This window comes from Drosophila yakuba, chromosome 3R (assembly GCF_016746365.2).
Source record: "Drosophila yakuba strain Tai18E2 chromosome 3R, Prin_Dyak_Tai18E2_2.1, whole genome shotgun sequence".
NCBI classification, from domain to species: Eukaryota; Metazoa; Arthropoda; class Insecta; order Diptera; family Drosophilidae; genus Drosophila; species Drosophila yakuba.
In genome coordinates this window covers 10,332,892-10,357,511 of record NC_052530.2, presented here as the reverse complement: position 1 = coordinate 10,357,511, position 24,620 = coordinate 10,332,892, and the positions used below count along the sequence as shown (strand labels likewise).

The 24,620-nt window shown below is 42.1% G+C and overlaps 1 protein-coding gene across 2 annotated transcripts; it reads left to right on the top strand.

Annotated features, from left to right (window-relative positions):
• The first annotated feature begins 11,637 nt into the window (after positions 1-11,637).
• LOC6536253 (protein hunchback) lies at positions 11,638-18,607 on the top strand. Of its 2 annotated transcripts, none has more exons than XM_002096803.4 (2): positions 11,638-12,126; positions 15,437-18,607. In XM_002096803.4, exon 2 carries the CDS (start codon positions 15,455-15,457, stop codon positions 17,732-17,734), a length of 2,280 nt encoding a protein of 759 aa, XP_002096839.1. In that variant the 5' UTR covers positions 11,638-12,126; positions 15,437-15,454; the 3' UTR covers positions 17,735-18,607. The 2 variants fall into 2 exon arrangements, with proteins under 2 accessions (XP_002096839.1, XP_039231608.1); XM_039375674.2 differs by lacking the exon at positions 11,638-12,126 and adding an exon at positions 15,051-15,184.
• The last annotated feature ends 6,013 nt before the right edge of the window (positions 18,608-24,620 follow it).

Here is a 24,620-nt window from a genome sequence, read left to right as displayed (position 1 = left end):
AGATATCTCTATCAAAGTTCATAGGTTCCATTGATAGCAGCTAATAAACTACCAAGATAAGCAAGTTTTGTAATCACTTTGCGGCTAAGCGCACCTGTAATCGTGATGTACTTACGGAAAAAGTCGGGGTAATGCTTGGTTTATAAGGACAGAGTACTCGAGGTATTTCCCAAGAGCACCGAAGCTAAGAAACTTCCGATGGTATTTGGTTTTTTGACTTGAAAAATAGTTATTGCATGAATCACTTAAGCGTTGAAGGCTTAAAATTAATTTTTGATTATAATTCTTATCTTACGCTTACGCAACAAGAATGTTTCAAAAGTAGATTATTTCAGTAAAGAGTTAAGGGTTTGTACCATGAGGTGAGATCAGAGTGTTAAAAGCGGCTTACCTTTACCGATTGAACTACTCACATATGATTTCTAAATGCAATAATTAAACAACATTTATATTCTCGCTGTGTGCTTCCAGTAAGTGCATTGAATCATTAAAAATGGTTCTCAAATATTTTTCAACAAATACTTGTCTTGTGTGTAAATTATGAAATTTTTAATTAGCGCATTTTTCAGAGCCAAAAAAGTATACCAAATTGGGTATACTCGTATTGCTTTGCTGCACCAAAATCCTGGCCCAAATTGCGATAAATGTGCGTGTGTGTGTATTTGTATATTTTCGATGAATTTCGGCATATTTAATTGCAAATATTTACGAGAGTGTAAGTATATGCATATGTATATTTGTATGTGCGCGTCCCGATGAGTGGAATAAAAACAAATACGAGCGCAAACATAGTGTTTTGATAGCGAAAAATGAGCCGAAATTAAAGCTCACGGCCATAAGTCCTGCGGTTCGCAGGATGCACGCGGTGTGTGTGTGTGCGAGTGTGCGGGTGTGTGAGTGTGCTGGAAATAATATTAATACTGTGCAGACGCAATAACCAAAAATATTTATTATTTATGCGAAATAAACAGCAGCGGCAAGAAAAACTCAACGCACACACACGCAACCATAAACCAAATATGAAATTAATGCAAAAATGACAACAGCAGCCAGTGCGATGGCTAGAGCGAAAAAATAACAGCCAAAAACGGAGAGTGTAATATATATGAAAATAGGAATAATAAAAGCTGCTCCACTACCAGCACTCGTAAAGCACAGCGACCCAAAAGGACCAACAGGACCAAGTCGAAGTCAAAGTCGCAGCGTATTCATAAAGATGACGCCCAAAGGCGGCCATTACGGAGCATCCGAACGGGCGGCAGATCCAGATCCTTTGGCCGGGCTAGGAGACAAGCGTACACATAAAAAGACATTTTTATTGCCCCCCATTCCGTTCCAGGGAGAACACGGAGGCCAAGGAGGCCAAAACCGTGGAGTTGGGGCCAACACAAAAAAGAGGGAGAAGCAAAAAAGGCAACAAAAATATTATGCGACCGCATAAAAATCTATATAATTCATAAACCCGCACTCGGAATAGTGATGGCATTGCGGCGATTTCCTCAGATGTTGGATTGTTAAAAAATATTTCACAATATTTAAAACATGAACCTTTTTGTATAAGCAAGGGTAAACTTTCATGTTTTTATTTTGCTATGAATAAATTTATATAGAGAATTTGATATTTGACTCCAATTTGATATACAAATTCACGTAGAATGTTAGTTAGTTAGTTGAGAGGAGGTGAACATCTCATTATGGATGATATATGGGCATTTTGAAATAGATCGGCGGCATCACTGACCCAATGAAATGGTGGGAAGTTGGAGAGTAAAGAGTGGAGACCGGAGAACGAACACGGGAAGGCAAACACGTACGCCGCTCTGTGGCGGCCATATTGGGTCATAAAAAGCACTCACACACACTGCCACACACACACACACACACACATAGAAAGCAGCATAAAAGCCTGGCCACAAACCAAAAGCGGGCCAACAACAGCAACAATAAAGGAGGAAAAAAGTGACAGCAGCAGCAGAAAAAATTTTATGATCCTGCCTGCGCAAAAGTTTTGTGAAGCAGAAACATATAAAAAATGTTGCATATTTTTGGGCATGCGGAAAAATGGGATGGCCAAAGGGGGCGTCGGATTGTGGGTGGTGTGCGCATATGCGAGTGTGTGTGCAGGTTTTGTCATTTCCGTTATTTGTCGTTGTATTGTTGGTTTATAGGCGCACCGTTTTGTGTGTCCCAAAATGAAAACAACAACAACACAGCAACAACGCAAAAAGCACACACAAATTAGAAATGGCGCATTTTTTTAATTTGGCAAAAAGGACCATAAAACGCAGTGAAATTGCCAGCGATGATGCCATGAGCCATGATTAGAGTTTCAGCGGATGTAACATCCATAGAAGCCATGCCGATAAATATACATATGTATATACACGAACAGTTTTAAAGGAAACACTAAAGTCTATGATTTATAGGGTTTTGAAATATATTAAAGAAAGTTTAGCTGAGTCAATGGACATGGGGAATAGAAGAAAAGTATTGAATGAAGCATAGAAACAAAAGTATTGACTTGAATGTAGGAATTTAAAATGGGTAAATAATTACTTTACCGAGATATTAAACATATATTTTGTTTTACATTGCGTATTTCCGTTTATATGGTAATTCAACAAAGTTTATACATTATAAAGATATACATATGTATACCATGTTATAAAGAAGTATAACTGTCACAGAAATGTATTTGTGTTTGAATATTTGCCTCATAAAACCTGGTAACTGTTAGAAAATATTACCTAAGTAGCTAACTTTCCAATCAAATATAAATCTTGCTATATTCCATGATCCAAAGATAGTTTACTGCCCGTTGGTAATGCACTAGTCAATCCCCAATTTGCGCAGGAACACTTCCTCGCAGCTTCATTAGCCTCACGTCCAGACCAAGGGAATCCGACCATATGGAAGCAAACACAGAACCGGAATCCAAAACCAGAACCAGCCGAACCCTCTGCAGGATTCTATGCTGGACTCTGGCCATTTCCTGCCGCCTTTTGGCCAGCCACGTTATTAGCGTCTAACACATGGCTTCGCATCGTTCTCGGCTCCTGGGGGCGTTCGAACGAACGGGGGGCGTGGCCGGTGGCACACGTTTGCAAAATAAACTAAAGCTGCTGCGCCTGCCAGCCGAAATGGACTTTTTTTGACCCCACCGCCAGCACACAGGACTCATAAAAATATGCTTGAAATTGGTTTTGGCCGGAAAAAAGGGACAGAAGGAAAGGCGGTGAGAATCGGTGGAGAAGAAAGAACTCTTAGCAATATTTAATGTCGCCAACGATGTCAACTGGCGGGGAAAAAAGGGGGGAAAGCGGGGAAAACTCGGAATGAACATGGCGACTACGTTCGCTTTTGATTGTTTTGCAAACAAAGCGAAACAATCTTTGGGAATCAACCAAATGCTGCACCTAGAAAAATGGGTTCTGCATTTCGAAAATGAAATAAATGTATACCGCTTAATGAAAATATATTATATTTAACTGTATCATGTGAATGTTTTAAAACAACTACCTTTTATTTATTAGATATATACATATATATACCCTCACTTACTGTTTAAGAGGAATTTTAAAATAAATTTTTTTTTTCATTTTTTTTCATAGTGTACCACCATGCCAACTCACAAGCACACATACACACACAGATAAATACGTTCAGCCACCCTCACACACACACGCATGCAGAAACTCACCCACTCAATGCTTTTTGCGCTCTTCTTTTTTGCCCACTTAAACAAAACAATGGGGAAGCAAAGAAAACAAAATAAAAACAAACGGAAAAAACGTTGGCAACTTTTTTCGAGGGTGGATTTTCATTTTGTATGGTTCATGATTTCGAACTCTATTCCCTCCCCCAATTTCGCCCATTCAGTCCGTCTCGCTCGCACACAAGTGTGGATTTGTTTTTAGCATTACATTATTTGGAAATTTATGCGGGGGGCGGCCGATTCAGTGACTCATTCCCATTCCGCCCATCGATTTTTTGACGGCCATTGAGGACGAAGGACGAAGGCTGGGGGGATTCCATCCAGCAAACGAGCGATTTTTTATGTAGATTGGCCCATTATGTGGAATTAGTTTTTGTGTGGCTGCTGATAGAAATGGCGATGCTCGTGGGATTTTATTGGCTGACGCAGGCTTTGTTATTTAGCCCGAAAAAGTATGCAATGATTTTTGCCAAGCTCATTGGCCATAAAAAATTAACTTTTGAAAGGAAATCATGTTTAAAGCCATGGGCTTCGTTAGTAAATCGGGCTAAGTTTTACATGATTAGAAACCTAACCATTTTCAATGTTAAATCTTTGTTGTAATACATGTGTAAAATTCATATTTTAAATAAAAGTACTATAAGTATATACATAGTTAAAAATTCAAACGCTACCTTCAGAAAAATAAATAATGGTCTTCATTATTTGCAATGCACAATCTTTTAATTAAATAAGCATGAAAGGTTTGATAACCAGAATTTTACTTGAGATTACAGTTCATCTTTTGCTTACTATCTGCACTGATTTTCCGAAATTTTCCATTGAGAACAAAAAGTTGACTGACCAATTGGGCAAACACATCAAAACATTTTTATCAGTGCGAGCAAACAGAGACCGTCACAATTCAGCATACACATATTTGCATTTTTTATTCTCAAACAAATATTGATTGATCTTTAGCTTATTTGATCACTTTCCACACAACTTAATTTTCTTAAACGGGGGACTGGAAGTTTATTTGCTGATAAGCGATTAGCAATGGAACAAAGAAAAAAAGCGGGGAAAATGATGCGTAGAATATTTCGAATACAACTGCGAATATATAACGAAAAAACCGTTGCTATTATTATTATAAACAATTTCATAGTACTTTCCTGCAGATAAATTATATTTTAAGCTACTATGTTTTATTCAACTAATGGAGGAATTTTCACACGTAATGAAGTCAACACAACGACAAATAAGTTTCTTACAAGTCGAACATCGAAGATTGTACGGAAAACCCATCAGAGTCTCAGGCAAAGGGGGTCATAATTTCAATTATATCTAAGACACATATTTAAATCAGATGTTTATGTATTTGCTGAAATTATTAAACATGCCTTTTTCGTAATTTTGTTTAACGTGATAAACCATAAAATATGTATTCATATAATATTATATAAATAATTTGTTAAATTAAATATACATACATAATTTGATTAAAGAATCTGTATATAAATTCCTACGCCCCTGCAGAAGATTTTGGGATTGAGTTGCTTGGTGGGTGGATGCTTAAATAGTCTAGCCACGCCACTTGGGGTGGATATATGGTTTCTATATGGCTTCGAACTGGGTGATAATTTAACAACAACAAAACCAAATTGCCAATGCGAAAATGTTTTTGTGTTTTACTTTTATTTTTGCTTGGGTGCCTTTTTTACACACACACGCGCACACAGCCACACACAACACACATGCGGAAAGTGAGTGACATGTGAGGGGGTGGCAAACTCCCCCTTTGGGTGGTTGGTTTTTGCTGGTGAATGTTTCTGGCACAAAAAGCAAGAAATTCACATAAAAATATACGACTCCTCATTATGATAATACGAAAATAAATGACAGTGGTGTTTACACTCTGACGGTGAGCCAGGAAAATGCTGGGGATACGAGAAATCCCCATTTGGGGGATTATGTGGGGAATGGGTCCTAGTGTTAATGCAGCCTCTTTTTTTCTTGGGGGATGCAGAAATACGAGCTATTCGGTGGTTTGGCTGGGAAATAACAATAATGCGAGAAAAGACTGGGGAGCAGATCTTAGAAGAATAAATCTCATATAAGGCAAATATATCACAGTTAAGATAAGTTATACTTAAGTGTAAATTTGAATTCGTATAATAAAATATTTACTTGAGCTTTGGTATCCTTAAGAATTACAGGGTATCCTTCAAGCAAGGAACGCTGGGGCTGCCAAAATAAATCCGGATACTGGCATTTCAACGCATTCATTAGAAAATAAAATATTCTGCTTTGTCCTCTCGCAACCTGTTTATCCGTGCTAACGTTTTATGCCTTTTGTTCTTGGCGCCCACACCTTGGCCGAGACGACGAGTCCTGGCCATCGTCCTGATGGCCGCAATCTTAGAAAAAGAATTACTTATTCAGCGCTTGACATAGGCTTTTGGCCTGGCCTAAAAGCCTGCTGTCCATGTTCTGACCATGGTTCTGTTCTGGCCAGCTTGGCATGGCGTTGACTGTGCGAGTAATAGGCTCGCATATTTATCGTAAGAAGTTCAATTTTTTATTCGCATTTGGGCCGTACGTTTTCCGGCTTAGTTTTGCCGGGGCCATTACCGACATTTTCCGCAAAAGAGCCTCGGCCATTAGCTAATTCTTTTTGGTCCGGCCAGAGAAAGATGGATATAGAGAGAGAGAAGGAGTGGAAGCTTCGAGTTGGGCAGGAAAATGAGCAGCATTTTCCAGCTGCCGTTGACGAGAAATACGTTACATTTGCAGTTGGCTCGAGTGGGAAACTCAGGGGTCAACAATTAAATGCCATTTGCAATAAAAACAAACCTGGCTGGCAATGAAAAATTATTTAAATGCGTAGCGACCCAGCATTCGCAAATGTGAAGACGGAAAAAGGTCAGGCGACCGCCGGTTACGGGTGAGGGTCACCCAATGGTCAATTAAAATCGCTCTAACCCGGAATGACCCCACCTCCAAACAATTTTCGTACCAAATCGAACCATTTTTCACAACATGCTAAACAATGGAGCGCAAATTTCGGCGAGCTGCAAAAATCCTTCGCTCGACTGTTACAGTTTTCAATGTCGAGCCATAAATTTGACCCTAGCCACCCCTATGTGCCCTGTGAACTGGCAGCTCTCCTTAAGGCGTCTTAGCCGTGACCCCGAATTGATGCAATTTCTCCCCCCCGCACATCCACATATCCACAGTATTCGCATTAATTTTAACCTCTGGCTGACGCTGACAAGGGGTCAGGATCAGAACGCTGGCGCGCGTTCCCAATTTCATTATATATATTTTTATTTTATTTTTACTCTACTTTGTTTTATCCTGACCAATGGCCAATAGCCAAAGGCCAACCCCCGATCGCCGCATCTGTAGCGCCGCAGGGGTCACGAAAGTGTGAAAATGTGGACTGATTAGACGGCACATCGTCCTGCGTCCAAGGATCTCTGGGGTGGGTGCTCGAATATTTGGCGCTTATTTCCCAATGCCGATTGCCTAAGCTTGGGATTTGGTTTGGGTTTGGTTTTCAGATCCTCCGGACGCTCAACAATGGACATGGCTCTGGGCTGAAAAGTCCTTTTTACATTTGTCCAATGTCCAATGTCCGAATGCATTTCGCTGGCGACTTAGTGGCCTTAATTTCCAGCGAATTACGAATGTAATCGCGCCAAATGTTCTGCCATAAGGATCGCATATACTTTGTGGGATTTTCAGAAATTTTCCAGGACCGTTACTTACGGATGGTACATTAAAATGATTTTTCTTTCTGTACTAAGTCTTTATTTTATTAAACGGCTTTTATGTTTGACAATGGAATTATAAAATTGTGTTCACATTTTTCAGAATGTCATGAGTAATTCACGGACTTAAAATATTGTTTTAAACAATAATATTTGTTTTCCCGTTTAAAAATCATAAAAAATACTTGAAAAGTAATATAAAAACTTTAATTTTTTCTTAATACAACTTGATATGCTTTGAATACTTTTAAGGACCTTAGCATACATGTCACTTTCGGGTTTTACGTTCATATTCATAAATTTGTATATTGCTTCGAAACGAACTGGATAGATTTTCTACAAGTTTTTCAGTACTTTCCAAGTAGTAAAATGTGAAAACAGTATAACCCTTCCTCACTCGCCTTAACCCATTGAATTCACCCAATAAACCCACCGAGCCAACATCGAACTTAACCCTTTCGCCTAATGACCAAAAATAATTCCAAGAAGATCGCGGCTTGTAAAAAGTGTAATGGAGTTTTTCGCTTAACCCGTTCTCCGGTGAGCAACTTTCTCGTATGCCAAAGGGTTGAGGAAGTAGGGATTTGGCCGTGCAATGAGGCTCACAGGACAAAAGGACACCATAAAAAAGAAACAACCGAGGCGTCATAAAGAACACAATGACGCCGACATTAGCTGGAAACAAAAAGAGAAGAGAAAACGCAAAGCACACAAACTGTGGGCCGTTTCGAGGGAAACTGGCAAGGACACTCACAGGATGCGATTTTTTCTTAATGGGTGAAAGGGTTGAGGTCGCGCACAAAAAACGGCAGCCAGCTACCTGCCTACACCACTGTTGGTCATAAAAAACTAAATATTTTACGATCGCCCACAGAAATGGGATGCCTTACGCGGAAGTGTGTTTTTTGCGACGTTTTTTAAGATTCAAACACGATTGCTGGTACAATTGTATGTAGAGCGATCCGCTCTAATAACCATTAGACTCATGGATATTGTATCCCTGTGTATGTTTAGAAGTTTCTCGCGATTTTCCAGCTACTTTCATTGTTAATCGAAGGTTTTACCTGAGCAAAACCAAACGGGACCGAAGCGAAATCTATAGAACAACATGCAAAGCGAGTCGCCTTCATAAAATCTCGTGGCGTGTCGACTGGAAATCCACCAGACGATTGTCCTGCGTGTCCTGCCGTCGTCCTTCGCACTTTTGTTTGGCCGCATAGCCAATTTTACGGCGTAACCATTAAGGCGGACAATGAAAATTAGAGCAACTATTCGCCCTGTCCCCGGGACCTCTGCTCTAGTTTCCTTTTTTAATCCTTCGGTTTTTCGTGCTAAAAAAGGATTTACGGATGTTGGCCAAACGCCCGTCCACAGTCCGTCCTGTTTACCATAACATTTCGGCGGAATTTTCCCATTTCGTGGGCGTAACGCGCGAGCACTTTTCGCATCTGATTTATGCGAAATGCTAATTTTTGCGGCTTCCTAAGGGTTCGACATGCTTTAGAAGTGTGCAAAATTCGCCAGCGAATGTAGCAAATCCCTGCTACATTCGCTGGCGAATTTTGCACAAAGCAAGTGTTTTGTGCTACCTAAGGGACGCAGAACTATTTGGTTTTTGTTAGGATGGAAGCCACGTAGTGTCTAAGCACAACGTTCTAGTCAGATATAGGTTTTCAAAAAATATCAAACATTCAACATTTAAAACGCACTTCTCTTTTCTTTCCAAACTATCCTTTTTCACATGTTTGAAAAAAAAAACTCACGTCGTTTGTTGAGAGACTGTGATGACCTTGTTGATAGGTATTAAATTGCTTCGAAATAGAAATATTTATATTATATAATAGCAACTTTTTTTAATCAAACTATTCTAGAAGTGCACTCTACTCAACAGTAGCGCATAAATCTAAGTAATTGTGTGGCCAAACCAATTTGCACTTAAGATCAAAGAGCCAAATCGCCGTACAATAACCACACGAACCAAAACAGCCGAAAAAAGAGGATTCCCTTCAGAAGGGAAAAAACCTGAAGTAAAATGGCAAATCATCCTTGGCATGAAATCAGCTTACGAACTCAAGGTGATATCTCAACAGGCCGCCAGGACAAAGGTCAGCAGAAGAGTGCGCCAAATCAAAACACAAAAAAGGGATCCTAATGAGATATGTACTCGAGGGGCGAATCGGTCAACCACAAAATCCCAAGCGCTTGGCTGCACATCTTAGAGATACATTTGCATATCTGTGAGATGCGAAGATCAGGAGATAAAGATGTGCGGATCCGCCCTGTTGATCTGCCCTATCTTCCCCTCAAAGGATCTTCTGTTGAGACAGCGGCAGGCCAAAGGTTAAGGATAAGGATCATTTGCATACGTGGCGTGGACTTTCGGCAATTAGACGATCATGATCATCAGCATGTTTGTGTTTGTCCCAATCACAGATAGGTACATACTCGTATGTGTATCACAGCTCATCAATTAAAAGGTCAAGCGTGACGGTCCTTGGGATTATTTGTTATGTCCTTAACTTCAACTTTACATAACTTTCCGAAGGTAAGGATCCTGGGTAGGATCCACACCCGCCCGCCTAAGCAACGCTAATCGGGCTGATCAGCGAACGCTAATCGCTCGGGACTAACTGGATCCTCCGGATCAACGGCGCTGATCCTGCGTGATCCTGGGTACTGCGTAATGTTGGATTATGTCCTGTGCAGCCGTACGGCGGGCCAACTTTTAAATCACTTTTAAATCCACATCACTCTAGTTCGAGTCGCACTTCTTCGGATGCGCGGATTAATGAACTAGGCGGGCCGATTCAGGTAGCCACTCGCGTCCTTGTCCTTTAATCCTTTCTCCGCTAAGTCCGGTTGCAGTTCGTAATCCGGTTTGCCATGTCAACGTCAATGGCAGGTCTCTATGCCGAGCACTACCTGTTCCCCGTGTCGTCCTTTTGGCACATATTCCACTGGATATGTGAGAGCAACTTGTGTAATTTGCATTCCGGCGGCGTTTTGTTTGCTCTGTTGTTTTGTAAATATTGCTTTTACATTTTCCCCACCCCCTGCCAACGCCCTAATTTGCCCCCCGTTCCGCTTTAGTTTTAGTCAAAATATCGCACATAAACATAAACAGGAGTTTGAATAAAATAGCCAGCGGCACATAAATTTCGAACTTAATTATGAATTTGTATGTATACGCTTATGCATATGTTTTCTTTAGAAGAACGCTGATCCGTACAAATAATATGTTATACTTGGTATACTATATATACAATAATAGTTTCAAATGTTTAAATCGCAACTAATTTATCATGCTTAAAGCGAACCTTCTGCTTGGGTAATTAATGGTTCGAAACCGAGTGATACTATAAATGATAAACATTGATTGCTAACCATTATGCTTGTCAAGCCAACAAAGATACATTTACCGAAATAAGCTTAAAAAGGCGAAATACACCCATTATGCACAAACTACCTAAGGGAGATTTTGAATTTCGGATGCTAATTGTGCCAAAGCTTTGCTCAAATTAAGTTAACACGCACAGCAACAGGAAAATGTGTTAAAGCAACAAGGAATCTCCTCGGCCCAAACTTTCCATCGGCCAAATTGCAGTTGGCTAAGTTGTTAATGTGTCTGGGCTTAAAGTTGCCCAAAAAACAATTGGCGAAGGCGCCCCCAACCACCCAACCTCCCCATTTCCGCTCTCTCACTTTTGGGCCAGAAATCAATAATCAATAGTGAAGCGGAGATGCCAAAAAACGGCAAAGAGCCAAAAAGGCAGCTGCAATCGGCCAAAATGCAGCGCCAGAAAATGCAAAAGGATACAATGAGCGGGTCAGAGCGAGAGAGAGTGGGTGAGTGAGTGAAAGAGCGAACGCCAATGCCATGACGGGGATGCTGTTTGCTTACTGCCGTTTGGGGGATGGGGAAAGTCACTCAGATTTACAGCTAGCATCCGTGTCCGTTTTGAGTGAGTTTCGTTACGATGCTCTCCGCCTGCTCTCTCAATTCAGTTTCTGCTGCTCCGTGTAACGGCTCTCGTGCGCCTTTGTGTTGTTGCACTTCTGGCATTTGTTTTTGCTTTGCAATTGAGATTTTAGATTTGAGTTCTTTTTTGGCGAGTGCAGTGCTGCGAGGAGCAGATTTTCGACTATTAGAAGAGCCCGCTGAGCGCGAGTTTAGTCAGTAGTGCTCCGAGTCCCGAAAACGAAAGTCGCCAGCATTGACAGGCAGCCACTGAAACACAAAACTAACCAAACAACCAAAGGACGAAACGTAACTGCTATCAAAACAAATATTGCCAATAAATACATTTAACTTCGTGTGTGTGCCAAAAGAAAACAAGTTGCTAAAAAGACTCTTGTACCGAAAACTTATATTTTTTGGCAAAGACCACTTCCCGCACATGCGCGAATTCCGCGAAAAAGAAAGCACAAAAGCAAGCTAAAAAGCGAGGCCCAAAAAATAGACAAAAACGAAGAGCAAGGAGCTCCCACATCGTCGCTCCCCCTCGCACGCACTGTGCGTGTTGGTCTAACGGTAACCGTGCCGCGGTGAAGCGAGAGAGTGGGAAAAAGAGAATCCGCGAGCGAAAAGCGAAAACTTCCGTTCCCGGTTCCCGTTTCCAAATTCTCCCGGAGAATTGCACTTGGATTGTCCACAAGGTAAGTAAATGGGCGTACCATCCAGTATCCTAGTTTTACATGTGCATTCGACCTCCAATAAATCGTAAAAAACACATGGAGGTGGGAAAGCAAAAGCTTTCCACGGATAAACAAATAAACAAGAACAACAAATTGCATTTGCGGGAGCAAATGCCAAATTGTTGGGGTATCCAGTAATATACACAGTTTTCCAGAGGATTCACATATGTACTATGAAACTTTTAAAAGAGTTACAAATTTTTATAAAACAGTTTGAAGCTCAATTTTAGAATACACATTCTGAATGTATAAAATATTATTTCAACTAGTTAGTATAGATTTTGTGATAGCTTTTCAAAATAGCTGTCTTACAAAAGACATGGATTTGAAAGTTCGGTTATTTGTCATTATGCTCTTTGCTTCATGCATTTTATTTTATTTATTCAGGCTAATCTGATAACTGATAAGCATTTTGCTTATTCTTGGTTATAATCACCTTTAATCCCAAGTACTCAACTTTCTTCTACTTTCTGCACTTCTGCCTTCTCTTCTTGTTGTTTGTAATCGAGTGCTTCTTTTACTGTCTAACCTTAGAAACACAAACAAGAGAGCTCACACACACTCACAGGCACAAACACACACACACACATAGGCAGTGGTAAATCATTTGCTAAAAATGCAAACGGCAAAAATTCTAAAACAATATTTTAAAATCTGTCTGGCTTTTGGCCGATCTTCGGGTGAACTTGTTTTTTGCCCGCGCTGTCTGTTTTTGCCCAGAACTGCAGCGTATATTCAACCCCAAGCCCCCCACCACCCCCATTCACCCCGCCTAAACACCGCCCCTGGCCACGCCCCCCTCTACGCCTGACAGCTAATTTTATTTGTTTACATGTCGACTTTCATGTTGTTTTTTTTTCGCCTTCCTGCGCCGCCCCTCCCAAATAACCCCATCAATTTTTAGCATTTCTTTTCGCTCTTCTTTCGGCAAATGCATTTTCGACTTTTCTTTTTTAATAATTTAAATTTAGACATCGAACTATAATTCAAAGTCAACGTGGCAATTTTTTAATGGCAAATAGTTTGGCACTTGCCAAAATGCATTTCGAATATATTAAATACACCTATGCGACGGTCGTTGGCGGGGCTTTTTTAGTATCCCCATCATCGTGGGCAAGATACTTTTGTAGAATTGATTGTCAGTCGGACAGTTTTAATGTTTGCTGACAAAAAGAACCGAGCGCAAATCAAACAAATGGGGCTTTGTTAGGCGCATAAAAATAAATATGCACATATTATACGGGATATATTTATAAACCCCAAATGACATTGAATCACTTCAGCAGCAGTGCAGTTTTCCCTAAACGAATGCAGCTCCAAAAAAAAATATGCATTTCACCAGGCACAACAACAAGTTGTTCTAAGCCAACAACCAAACGACTGCAAATGCATATGCATATATGTACATATGTTTATTCTATATACCAAAGATACATATACATATGTATATTCGTTTGTTTGCAGGCATATCCTGCTCTTGGCTTGCTTTTTGTACGGATTTTTCAACAAAAACATTTTTTGTGTGGCGCATTTTCTGCGTTTGCGAATTTTTCCATTTTTGCCATTTTCATGATATTTTTAGAGGGGTAAAAAGGGGGCGGTGTTGGGGTGGTGGGGGGCGCACCAAAAACGACTAGCACATGTTTAGTTTACTTTTGCAGTTTCGGTTGCCTGGCTGCACTCGTTGTGGCCGACCCCACCAGCCCCCACTGCTCCACTACATTCCCCCCTTCGCCCCTTGGCCCACGCCCCTGCCCGGCGTAATATTAATTTTACACTTGGCCTTTAGTTTGGCTTTGTTGCTGTTGTTGGGCATGGCACAAAAAAGCCCAGACGAAAGGCGAAAATTCTCTTTGTTTCATACTGCACACACTTGCACACTCACATACGCACATACGCACACAGTGGCACAGCAATTAATTTTGGCTTTCTTTAAAAATATCCACAAAAGCGAATTTAAATAAATATGCTAAGCTTCATTTTGTGTGCACTTTCTGTTTCCTGAACCATCAATTATGCCCAAGTATTGTAGATATTTTAGCTGCCAGATAGCACAGCACCATCCCATTCCCATAATAATATTCCGTATATGCCCCATACTCGTTTTGCGTTTTTAATAATATTTACTTAAAAGCACAAACAATTGGCCAAAAATGCAGCAACTGCACAATTTTTCAGCGTGAAATTGGAAATTCAAAAAAAGTAGGCAACTGCGGTAGAACAAGCAAGAATTATTTGAAGAACTACGCAAATCAAAGTGAAATGTCTAGCGGAAAATTGTTGTCAGGAAAATGTTTTTCACTCAAAATTGTTTTCAATGGGTTGAATTATATAAAAAGTTAAGTGGAAAAATGTGTAATAACTATACAGCAAATATTATTATATATGGATTTCTAAAAAAGAATTTATGATATTGCATATAGTTTAGTCAGTCATGGTACATATTTGTTAGTGCTTAGAGTTTTCCCGCAGGTGTTAGCACTTCTGATCCGTTAATTTAGTTAAATCCCGCAATCCTTTTTCACTTTTTATTATTAACAACGAAACTGCCCTCGGTTGCTGCCTACTTCTCCAGCCCAACTTAATCCCCATAGAAAACCGAGGGAAAATTCGCAGCTCGCTGTTAAGCTGGCCATCCGCTAAGCTCCCGGATCATCCAAATCCAAGTGCGCGTAATTTTTTGTTTCTGCTCTAATCCAGAATGGATCAAGAGCGCAATCCTCAATCCGCGATCCGTGATCCGCGATCCTCGATTCCCGATCCGCGACCTGTACCTGACTTCCCGTCACCTCTGCCCATCTAATCCCTTGACGCGTGCGCCCGTCTACCTGAGCGATATATAAACTAATGCCTGTTGCAATTGTTCAGTCAGTCACGAGTTTGTTACCACAGCGACAACACAGCAGCAGCATCAGTAGCAGCAGCAGCAATATCCTTGCAAGTCCCTACGAAAAACCCGACAAATTTGGAATATACTTCGATACAATCGCAATCAAACGCACTGAGCGGCCACGAAACGGTAGGATATTGTAGTCATTATCCAGTGTCTCCATTTTGTTCACAAAATCACTCAAATCCCCTTCAGAGGGTGGGTGCCCAACCACCCCTGGCATATTTTTTGTTAGGGGTGGTGTGGCAAGCACAAAAAAAAAAAGAAAACCGAGGAAAAATAAAATGAAAAACAAGCGAAAAAAGAGGAAAAAACTCGACGCAGGCGCAGTGAATGAATATAGCCACTAACCCCACTCTCTCTGTTTTTTTCGCATTACAGCCGTCTAGAGCCGCCAAGATGCAGAACTGGGAGACGACAGCCACGACCAACTACGAGCAGCACAACGCCTGGTACAACAGCATGTTCGCGGCCAATATCAAACAGGAGCCGGGTCATCATCTCGATGGGAATAGCGTGGCCAGCAGTCCGCGCCAATCGCCCATTCCCTCGACCAATCACCTGGAACAGTTCCTCAAGCAGCAGCAACAGCAGCAGCATCAGCAGCAGCCCATGGATACCCTATGCGCCATGACCCCGTCCCCCAGCCAAAACGATCAGAACAGCCTGCAGCACTACGATGCCAGCTTGCAGCAACAGTTGCTGCAGCAGCAGCAGTACCAGCAGCATTTCCAGGCAGCCCAGCAGCAACATCATCACCATCACCATCTGATGGGTGGCTTCAATCCGCTGACGCCACCTGGTCTGCCCAATCCCATGCAGCACTTCTATGGCGGAAATCTGCGTCCCAGTCCGCAGCCCACGCCCACATCCGCCTCCACAGTTGCCCCCGTTGCAGTTGCCACCGGCAGCAGTGAGAAATTGCAGGCGCTTACACCGCCCATGGATGTCACACCGCCCAAGTCGCCGGCCAAGTCTAGTCAATCGAATATTGAGCCCGAGAAGGAGCACGATCAGATGTCGAACTCCAGCGAGGACATGAAGTACATGGCTGAGTCCGAGGACGATGATACCAACATCCGGATGCCCATCTACAATTCGCACGGCAAGATGAAGAACTACAAGTGCAAGACTTGCGGCGTGGTGGCCATCACCAAGGTGGACTTTTGGGCCCACACTCGCACCCACATGAAACCCGACAAGATCCTGCAGTGCCCGAAGTGCCCGTTTGTCACCGAGTTCAAGCACCACTTGGAGTACCACATCCGGAAGCACAAGAACCAAAAGCCCTTCCAGTGCGACAAATGCAGCTACACGTGTGTCAACAAATCCATGTTGAACTCGCACCGCAAGTCGCACAGTTCCGTGTATCAGTACCGTTGTGCGGATTGTGATTACGCCACCAAGTATTGCCACAGCTTCAAGCTGCATCTGCGCAAGTATGGCCACAAGCCCGGCATGGTTTTGGATGAAGATGGCACCCCGAATCCCTCGCTGGTCATCGATGTCTACGGCACGCGTCGTGGTCCGAAGAGCAAGAATGGTGGACCAATTGCCAGTGGAGGTAGTGGCAGCGGCAGCCGGAAGCCAAATGTTGCAGCTGTCGCTCCGCAGCAACAGCAATCCCAGCCAGCTCAACCAGCCACTTCTCAGCTGAGTGCTGCCCTGCAAGGATTCCCCCTGGTTCAAAGCAACTCTGCTCCTCCGGCGGCATCTCCAGTGCTCCCGCTGCCCGCCTCACCTGCCAAGAGTGTGGCCAGCGTGGAACAGACGCCCAGCTTGCCCAGTCCAGCCAATCTTCTGCCTCCTCTGGCCAGCCTTCTGCAGCAGAACCGCAACATGGCCTTCTTCCCCTACTGGAACCTCAATCTCCAGATGCTGGCTGCCCAGCAGCAGGCCGCTGTCTTGGCCCAATTGTCGCCACGAATGCGAGAGCAACTGCAGCAACAGAACCAGCAGCAGAGCGACAATGAAGAGGAGGAGCAGGACGATGAGTACGAGCGCAAGTCGGTGGACTCCGCCATGGATCTGTCCCAAGGAACGCCGGTGAAGGAGGATGACCAGCACCAGCAGCAGCAACAACCGCAGCAACCGCTCGCCATGAATCTCAAGGTGGAGGAGGAGGCCACGCCGCTGATGAGTAGCTCGAATGCCTCGAGGCGCAAGGGACGCGTCCTCAAGCTGGACACTCTGCTTCAACTGCGATCGGAGGCCATGACCTCTCCCGAGCAACTCAAAGTACCCAGCACACCCATGCCCACTGCATCCTCGCCCATTGCTGGCCGCAAGCCCATGCCTGAGGATCACTGCTCGGGAACCAGCTCGGCGGATGAGTCCATGGAGACGGCCCATGTGCCGCAGGCCAATACCAGTGCCAGTTCCACGGCGTCCAGCTCAGGGAACAGCTCCAATGCCAGTAGCAACGGCAACAGCAGCAGCAATTCCAGCAGCAATGGTACCTCCTCAGCGGCTGCAGCTCCTGCATCCGGAACGCCGGCGGCGGCGGGCGCCATCTACGAGTGCAAGTACTGTGATATCTTCTTCAAGGACGCCGTGCTCTACACCATCCACATGGGCTACCACAGCTGCGACGATGTGTTCAAGTGCAACATGTGCGGCGAGAAGTGCGACGGACCCGTCGGCCTCTTCGTCCACATGGCCAGGAATGCTCACTCCTAAGTCCCCTCATTCACCTTGTTATTATTATTTATCACTATTATCACATAATCGTTGTCCAGAATTGTATATATTCGTAGCATAAGTTTTCCAAACATTATTTTGTTGTCGAAAATTGTACATAAGCCAATTAAGCCGCTAATTCTAGACCTAAGTTTATCTAACTATCCTAACTGTATCGAACTGTAGCCACCTTTCAATCTGTCTCTAAACTCTCTTGTATTTTCGAAATCGACTAAAAACCCTGAAAACGGTTTAAAAACTATCATAAATGCATGGAGAAGCGTAAACCTAAGTTAAATCTAATTTGTAAGTCGAGTCAAGCGAAACGAGCAAACGATACCAACAGTCCAAAGTCAAATTAATAAAATATAGTTTATAACATATATATAATGAGTATGTTTTATAAAATAATTATTTAGTCTTATTTACCCTATATATACATAACACATAACACTCAGTTCTTTCTCTGATATTCTCTCAGTATTTTGTTAGTTGAAAGCGAATTCGAATCGAACGAAATCAAATCAAATAAATACAATTTATTCAATTAATTTCACAAGTTTTTACTTTTATTTTGTTAACCTTTTGGCAATAATGACAATATTTTCGATGCAACTGAAACTGACGAACGAAGAAGTACAAATTTAGAGATTTTTAATGAGTAGCTGAGATGCACAAAATCTGAGCAACGGATCAAAATTAGTATTTAACCCATAAAATCTAAGTCGAGTTCATGAAACGAATTTCGAGACTTAGGATGTGCGCCCAGTGTAATCCTTAATAGATCCCTTTTTAAGTGAATTAAACTAGTCTAAGATTTGCCCACGAAATGTTTTTATGCATTAACATAATAAAGATGAAGATATTATTATATTTGGTGTTTTCGATATGGTATCTGCTTATCTGCTTACTATGAAAACTCATTATCCTGGGGATTCCTTTAACTTTGACCACTTACGCATATAAATACTGAACCCCAGCATATTATAATGTAACCCTGACCCAACCATATGCCCAATAACTGACCAATGGAACTGTCGACACGCGATCTTTAAACATGATTTATCGCAACCGATCACCCCACCAAAAAAGCAACTGAATATATTGGGAAAAGAATGTAAGTATGTTTCATCTTTTCAATTGAAGAACTGCTCCATCATGTGCTAAATACCCAAGTTGTTAGATGAAAAGGAAAAAGGAATAATATACAACAGAACTTGTGTGCGGGCGCAACCCAACAAATTGGACAATATTCTGCTTTCTTTCTTCACATTTCTATGCACAGAATTTTGATGGATTATTGACGTTTTGCGTGAAAACGCACAATTCGCATTGCATATGAGAGGGGCATTATATAATAATGAAAAACTCATGAGCACGCGCTGGAGGAGTTGGAGGAGTGGCAGGAAGATGACGCAGCAAGGCGTCTCCTTCTGGGATCCGGCATCACTTGGGATCACTTAGAATCGATCCTCGGAATCTTGGGGTTGGCGCGCATGCGTCGAACGCACTTCAGCCAAATGGCGCGTGGACAAGGGGAAATTCCTTCGATTTTCGGGTCTCGAGTGGAAACTCGGTACTATAAAAATAGTTTTCCCCGGGCTGCTTCTGATTGGTGGTTGAATACGTACATGCCGAAGGAATGCACTTCTCTTGATATTAATTCCATGTAAATTTCATTTAAATGCCGTTTTTCCTCATTAAAAACTTTCCAATAATTGATATTTATGGCTGAAATTAATTTCGATCGGAGTCAAGGGTGATGATGATTTAAGTCCTCTGATCTTATCGCAAATTAGATTTTGCATATCCCCTTAGATTAAAGCCAGAGCCAGAAGGATCTGCAGATCCTTGCTCATTTGAGCGAAGTTAAGTTGGCCATTTGCCCTTTGTACCGGATGAACTCTTGGCTTGTGGCCGCCGCAAGCGAAAGATGTTTATCGAGGAGGGAGTCCCTGCCGCATTGTCCTCATCTGAGCTAACGATCCCTAGTTTCTGGTTTTGTTCCTGGCCTCTTATCTCAGCTTGTGGCTTTGTAGCATCTTTTTTCATTCTGCTGCCCGTCATTGTTTGCGAATAGACAAAAAAATGCAGCAGAAGTGTGGGTGGAGGTGAAGCGGCGAGTCCTGGCCACTTTGTGTCCTGGGAGTTCTTCAAATAGTTCAATTGCCCGTCTGCTGACCATTTGAAAGGTGTAATTTTGGTCCTGTTAGGGTCCCTTGTCTTATGTTCTCGATGCAGCTGCCTTCGCCATCCACCTTTCCCAGCTATTGACTCACCTTTGACCCCCCAACTCCGATTGATCAGCAGGACACGCGTATGGCACGCTTTCACAATACATATTTTGGGCTTTTACCACTGCCCCACCTCAATCGGCAATTATCAATGAAAGCTAAGTCTAGAGAATTATGTGCACTTGGAAATTAAAACAAATATTTTTTAATATAATATATAGAAAAAACATAAATAAATAAAAAGTTTTTAAGACAAACATAGAATGCATAGTTTTGAGGAATTGAAGCATGCTAAAATATATTAGAAATTAGAATATTCATTGGAAATTTGATTATTACTTTACGTTAAAGGGTCTGTGACCTAGTGGCATTGCTACATTAAACGACTTTCATTTATTTTTCCTCAGTGTATGTATAAATAATAGTCGCTTGGGCACATGTACATATATCCCACAGGGCTAAGCAACGCCATAAATAGGGTATTTATGTTTAACCACCACCCCGACTTCGCCATTTTGGGATGGGGATGTGATACGGATTTTGGTGTGGGTTACGGATTGAGTTTTTGGTTCCAACGGTGCACGATTCGGTGGCCATTTTTAGCGGCAGTGCCACTAAAAATAACAGAAAACCAAAATAGCAAATATTGAAAAGGGGAAAGGGGTTAACAAGGGTTTCCACTCACCCAAAAATATATACGAGTATATACGTTATTACTCGGGGGGTAACAAACATGTTGTGGGTGTTTGGTTGATTGGAACGCGTCCGGGGTGTCCAATGGCCACATGCAGGATCCGATGCGATCCGATGATTAGCAATCCAGCAATCCACCCCCGCAAAGTCGGCATCCTTCGATGAGCTGTTGATTGCATCAGTTAAAGCCGGCGCCCACATTCAGGCATCGAAACTCTCCTACTACTACTTTTTTCCACAACTTTACGCATTTTAATTATGAAAATGGCCAGGGCCGGGATGGGATCAGTGCCGGGTACCCGGATCAAGGGACCCGAGCCAGCATCTGTGTGTGGGTTAATTATGAGCGGCGATCCTTTCGACGTCTCAAGCGTGACGTCATGTGCGAGCCACCTTAAGGATTTGTTGAACCCCCGATAATTTATTTCTGTAAACAGCATTTCGCTGGAATTGTGCCCAGTATGGCAGTGTGAGGGAGCGCATCCTTTCACCTCGTCCAACAGCTGACCAGCGTTCGTCCTGCGAGATTGAGGTGGGTGTAGCGAATCCTTAAGTGGTCAACGCCGCTAACGAGCACTAAGGATGAGCTGACCATCTGAGTTTTGGCATTCGACCAATTTATGTGTGTTTGCAAGGCAATGAATTATGACAGATCTTCTTCTGAGACGCGTGGCCGCTTCTTTGGAGTTACTGGAAGTACTACTGAAGATACATACGTTCTTATTTAATTATTATTGTTATAATATCATTTTATAAAATTAGTCTATATTATTTTATGTGCAGTGCACGATAACCAGATATTCAGATTCAAATGCATCTGAGACCTACTGAGTCCGTGAAGTTTGATAAAGCATTATAATTTTGGTTCTATCCTAAAATACGTTTCAAAGGAATTCACATTTAAAAGCAAGCCCAACCCCAACTAAAACAGCCATTCAACTGCCATTATGCATGCCCACCATGATAGTTAATCATTCTAGTCGAGAACAATTCCACTCAGCCACAAAATTCCAAATGCATTTCAAAGGCAAAAACCAAAACTAATTGCACTGAATCAGTTGATGAATATGCAAAACTGTAGAAAATTAAAGCCGTGTTGAGCACATCTATAAGATAATAATGATGTTGATGATGGTGGTGGTGGTGGGGTTTATCGTATAAACTGAATAGAGAATGGAGATCCATGAAGGAAACACCGGTCCATAGGGAAATAAACAAAGCGGATAACTAAGGAAAACTCGCGACAGCAAACAGCGAAAGTAACAAAACAATTTTTACAGTTCGGCAAACAAAATGCGTCCATCGTGTCCACTCCGCATGTAAATGGATGGGTAACACAGAAAAAAAAAATACGAGGAGATATAGGAGAAAAACTCCGAGTGGGATGGAAAAAACATCTGCCCCTGATGGCACTTTAGTTAACGAAAAACAACAAAAGGTTAAAAATATATGCAAGCGGACTCCGGCTTCCCAATGCCCAATGCCCTATGCTCAATACCCAATACCAAATACCATCCAGAGTTCCATTCCATTCCGAATCCCATTCCACTCCATCGATAATGTCCAGCATCCGTTATGAAGAGACCAAAAAAAAAAAAAGAAGGAAGTTGACAACAGCGTGTGCCTCAATGCCTGTGAATGCGAGTGTGAGTGCGAGTGTGAGTGTGGGGGTTGCACAGATACGATACGCGTGTCCTGGGAGTCCTGCACCCTGCCTGCCACATACCATATTTGCACTATAGAAAGTCCAGCCGCTGGACTCGTTTGGTCAGTTTGCTACAAACAATGCCGCCTTTCGTGCGGGCCACTCGATTGAATTCCCGATTTTGGCATCCTTTACTTTCTGTTTGCCCTCGAAACACATCCACCAGATGCCATCGTCCTCAAGTCAACAGTGAAATCATAGATGCCTGGGAGAGTCCGAAATTCAGGAAGGGTAAACTAAAAGATTTAGTCAGGGGGCACTCTTTAATTGATAGAAACAATCGTTTTCTGCAGCCTCTGCTAATTCTAGCTTATTAAATGTCTAACTCGCTAAAAGCTACTTATTTGTTAAATTAAAGATCGGTATAGGTTCTCTTTGTAAAGTGTATGTACTCCATATAAATGCACCTTACAAGATATAAAATCAAACACATTTCCTAGCATGGACAAGTAATCAAAATACACATAACTCATATGTATTTGACGTAGACCCCCCACTTTTTTATTCATGATTTTCCCCGTGAAAATGAAGGAACCCTCCCTAATCGAGCCATCAAAACCAATCAAATCGTGGCCAAAAAGTCAATGCAACGCCTATTACACAATCCAAATAGAGGAAATTTCACGCAAAAAATGCGATTACCACCAATAAAAATATCACACAAAAAACACTCCTTAAAAACGAGCCAAAAAATCGAAACCCAAACTACCCGAAATGGAAATGCGGGGTGGGTACGGATAGCAAACCACCACCACCTCATAGAGGGTTGCAAAAAAAAAACCCGAATAGAAAACAAAAATGGAAAGAACCATTTGGCAAATAGTTTCAATGGATCGATATTATATTTTTTTTTGCGGAGGTTGAGGGATGAACCCGACATGTGAATAAAAAACAGGTAAGGTATAGTTTTCCCACTTTTCTTTTTGTAAGAGATACTTTTTTAGCAACATGTGTTTTGTGTGCCTATGAAAAGATTTGGGATCTGGGAATCCTCTTTATTTGGTTTGGGTAAATCGACTTATTGGTCTTTTGTGCCGGGTTCGAAGTGCAAATGTCAGCTGTAGCGAGATGGAGTGTAATGTGAGGAATTAGAGGACCCCGAAGATGATGTATCAGTATCAGGACGAGCGACGAACGACGAAGGATATGGGGAGTATCATAGGTCTACAGGTGCTAAACGATACTCCCGATGCAAGTTGTCAGCACTTGAATGCTATATGCTAGATGCTAGATGGGCGGATATGGGTCTCGAGTTTCCGTTACTGGTCCACCGAGGAATCAAGTTCTTGGCAGCCCAAAGTCCTCCCTCCGCCCATTTGGCTTGTGTCCTCGATTAAGGACATCTGGCAATCGCATTGCATGATTCACTCTCATTTTCAGCTGCCCTTCCCCCCAGTTTATTTCCCCCTTTTTCCCTGCAGGTGCTCATCCGACATCCATCAATAATTTTCCGATGTGTGCGACTATTTGGCAAAGTGAAGAGGCAAAAATTACTGCTTCGATTTACCAAGGGTTTGGTTTACTTGCATTTTTCAGCTGGTCATTGTGGTTGACAAAAAGGATGTCGTTTCGCTTTTCAGAACGAGGGGAACTGATTTTCCTCTTGCTTTTCTCCGGAAAAATTGCAATAATTTTTGCTCTTGCCAAAAACGAAGGGAGTAACATCTGAATAAAAGGTGTTAAAATTTCTGCTTCAATAGTGAACCCTTTTCCATTATTTGAATTTTCCTATGGTGGTTACACTGTGGTTTCCAAATGTTGCTAATTGGAACAGCTGCTTTTCATTTGATAATTTCAAAACGAAATATTATTTGACAAAATTTACAGAAATACCTAATCAATCATAGATGTAGAAATACATCCGATTAATTTCCATATTTGAAAACATCTTGCATACATTAAAATCGTACATGTACCATGCAATTAGAATATAAATTAAAAATGTCGTTTTAACAGCCTTCTAGAAATTTTCCACTCACTCACCCCTTTCGTTTCACTGAACTTTGCCCCTGACGCCCTTCGCCATTTTGAAGTTTTTCCTGGTGAGGAAAACTCACCCCTTTCCTGGCTTCAACCTCCATTTTACCCCTCGTGCTCAGCCACACTTCATAACCGTTTGTTGGTTTTATTTTTAAAAGTGTCGCACTCCAGTCCCCCAAAATCTAGCCCCTCTCTTCGACTTTCGGCGCAATTTAGGGGGCGTAATGAAAACAAAATGAAATTAAGGCGAGTGCACCCTTGAAAAGTGCCCGAA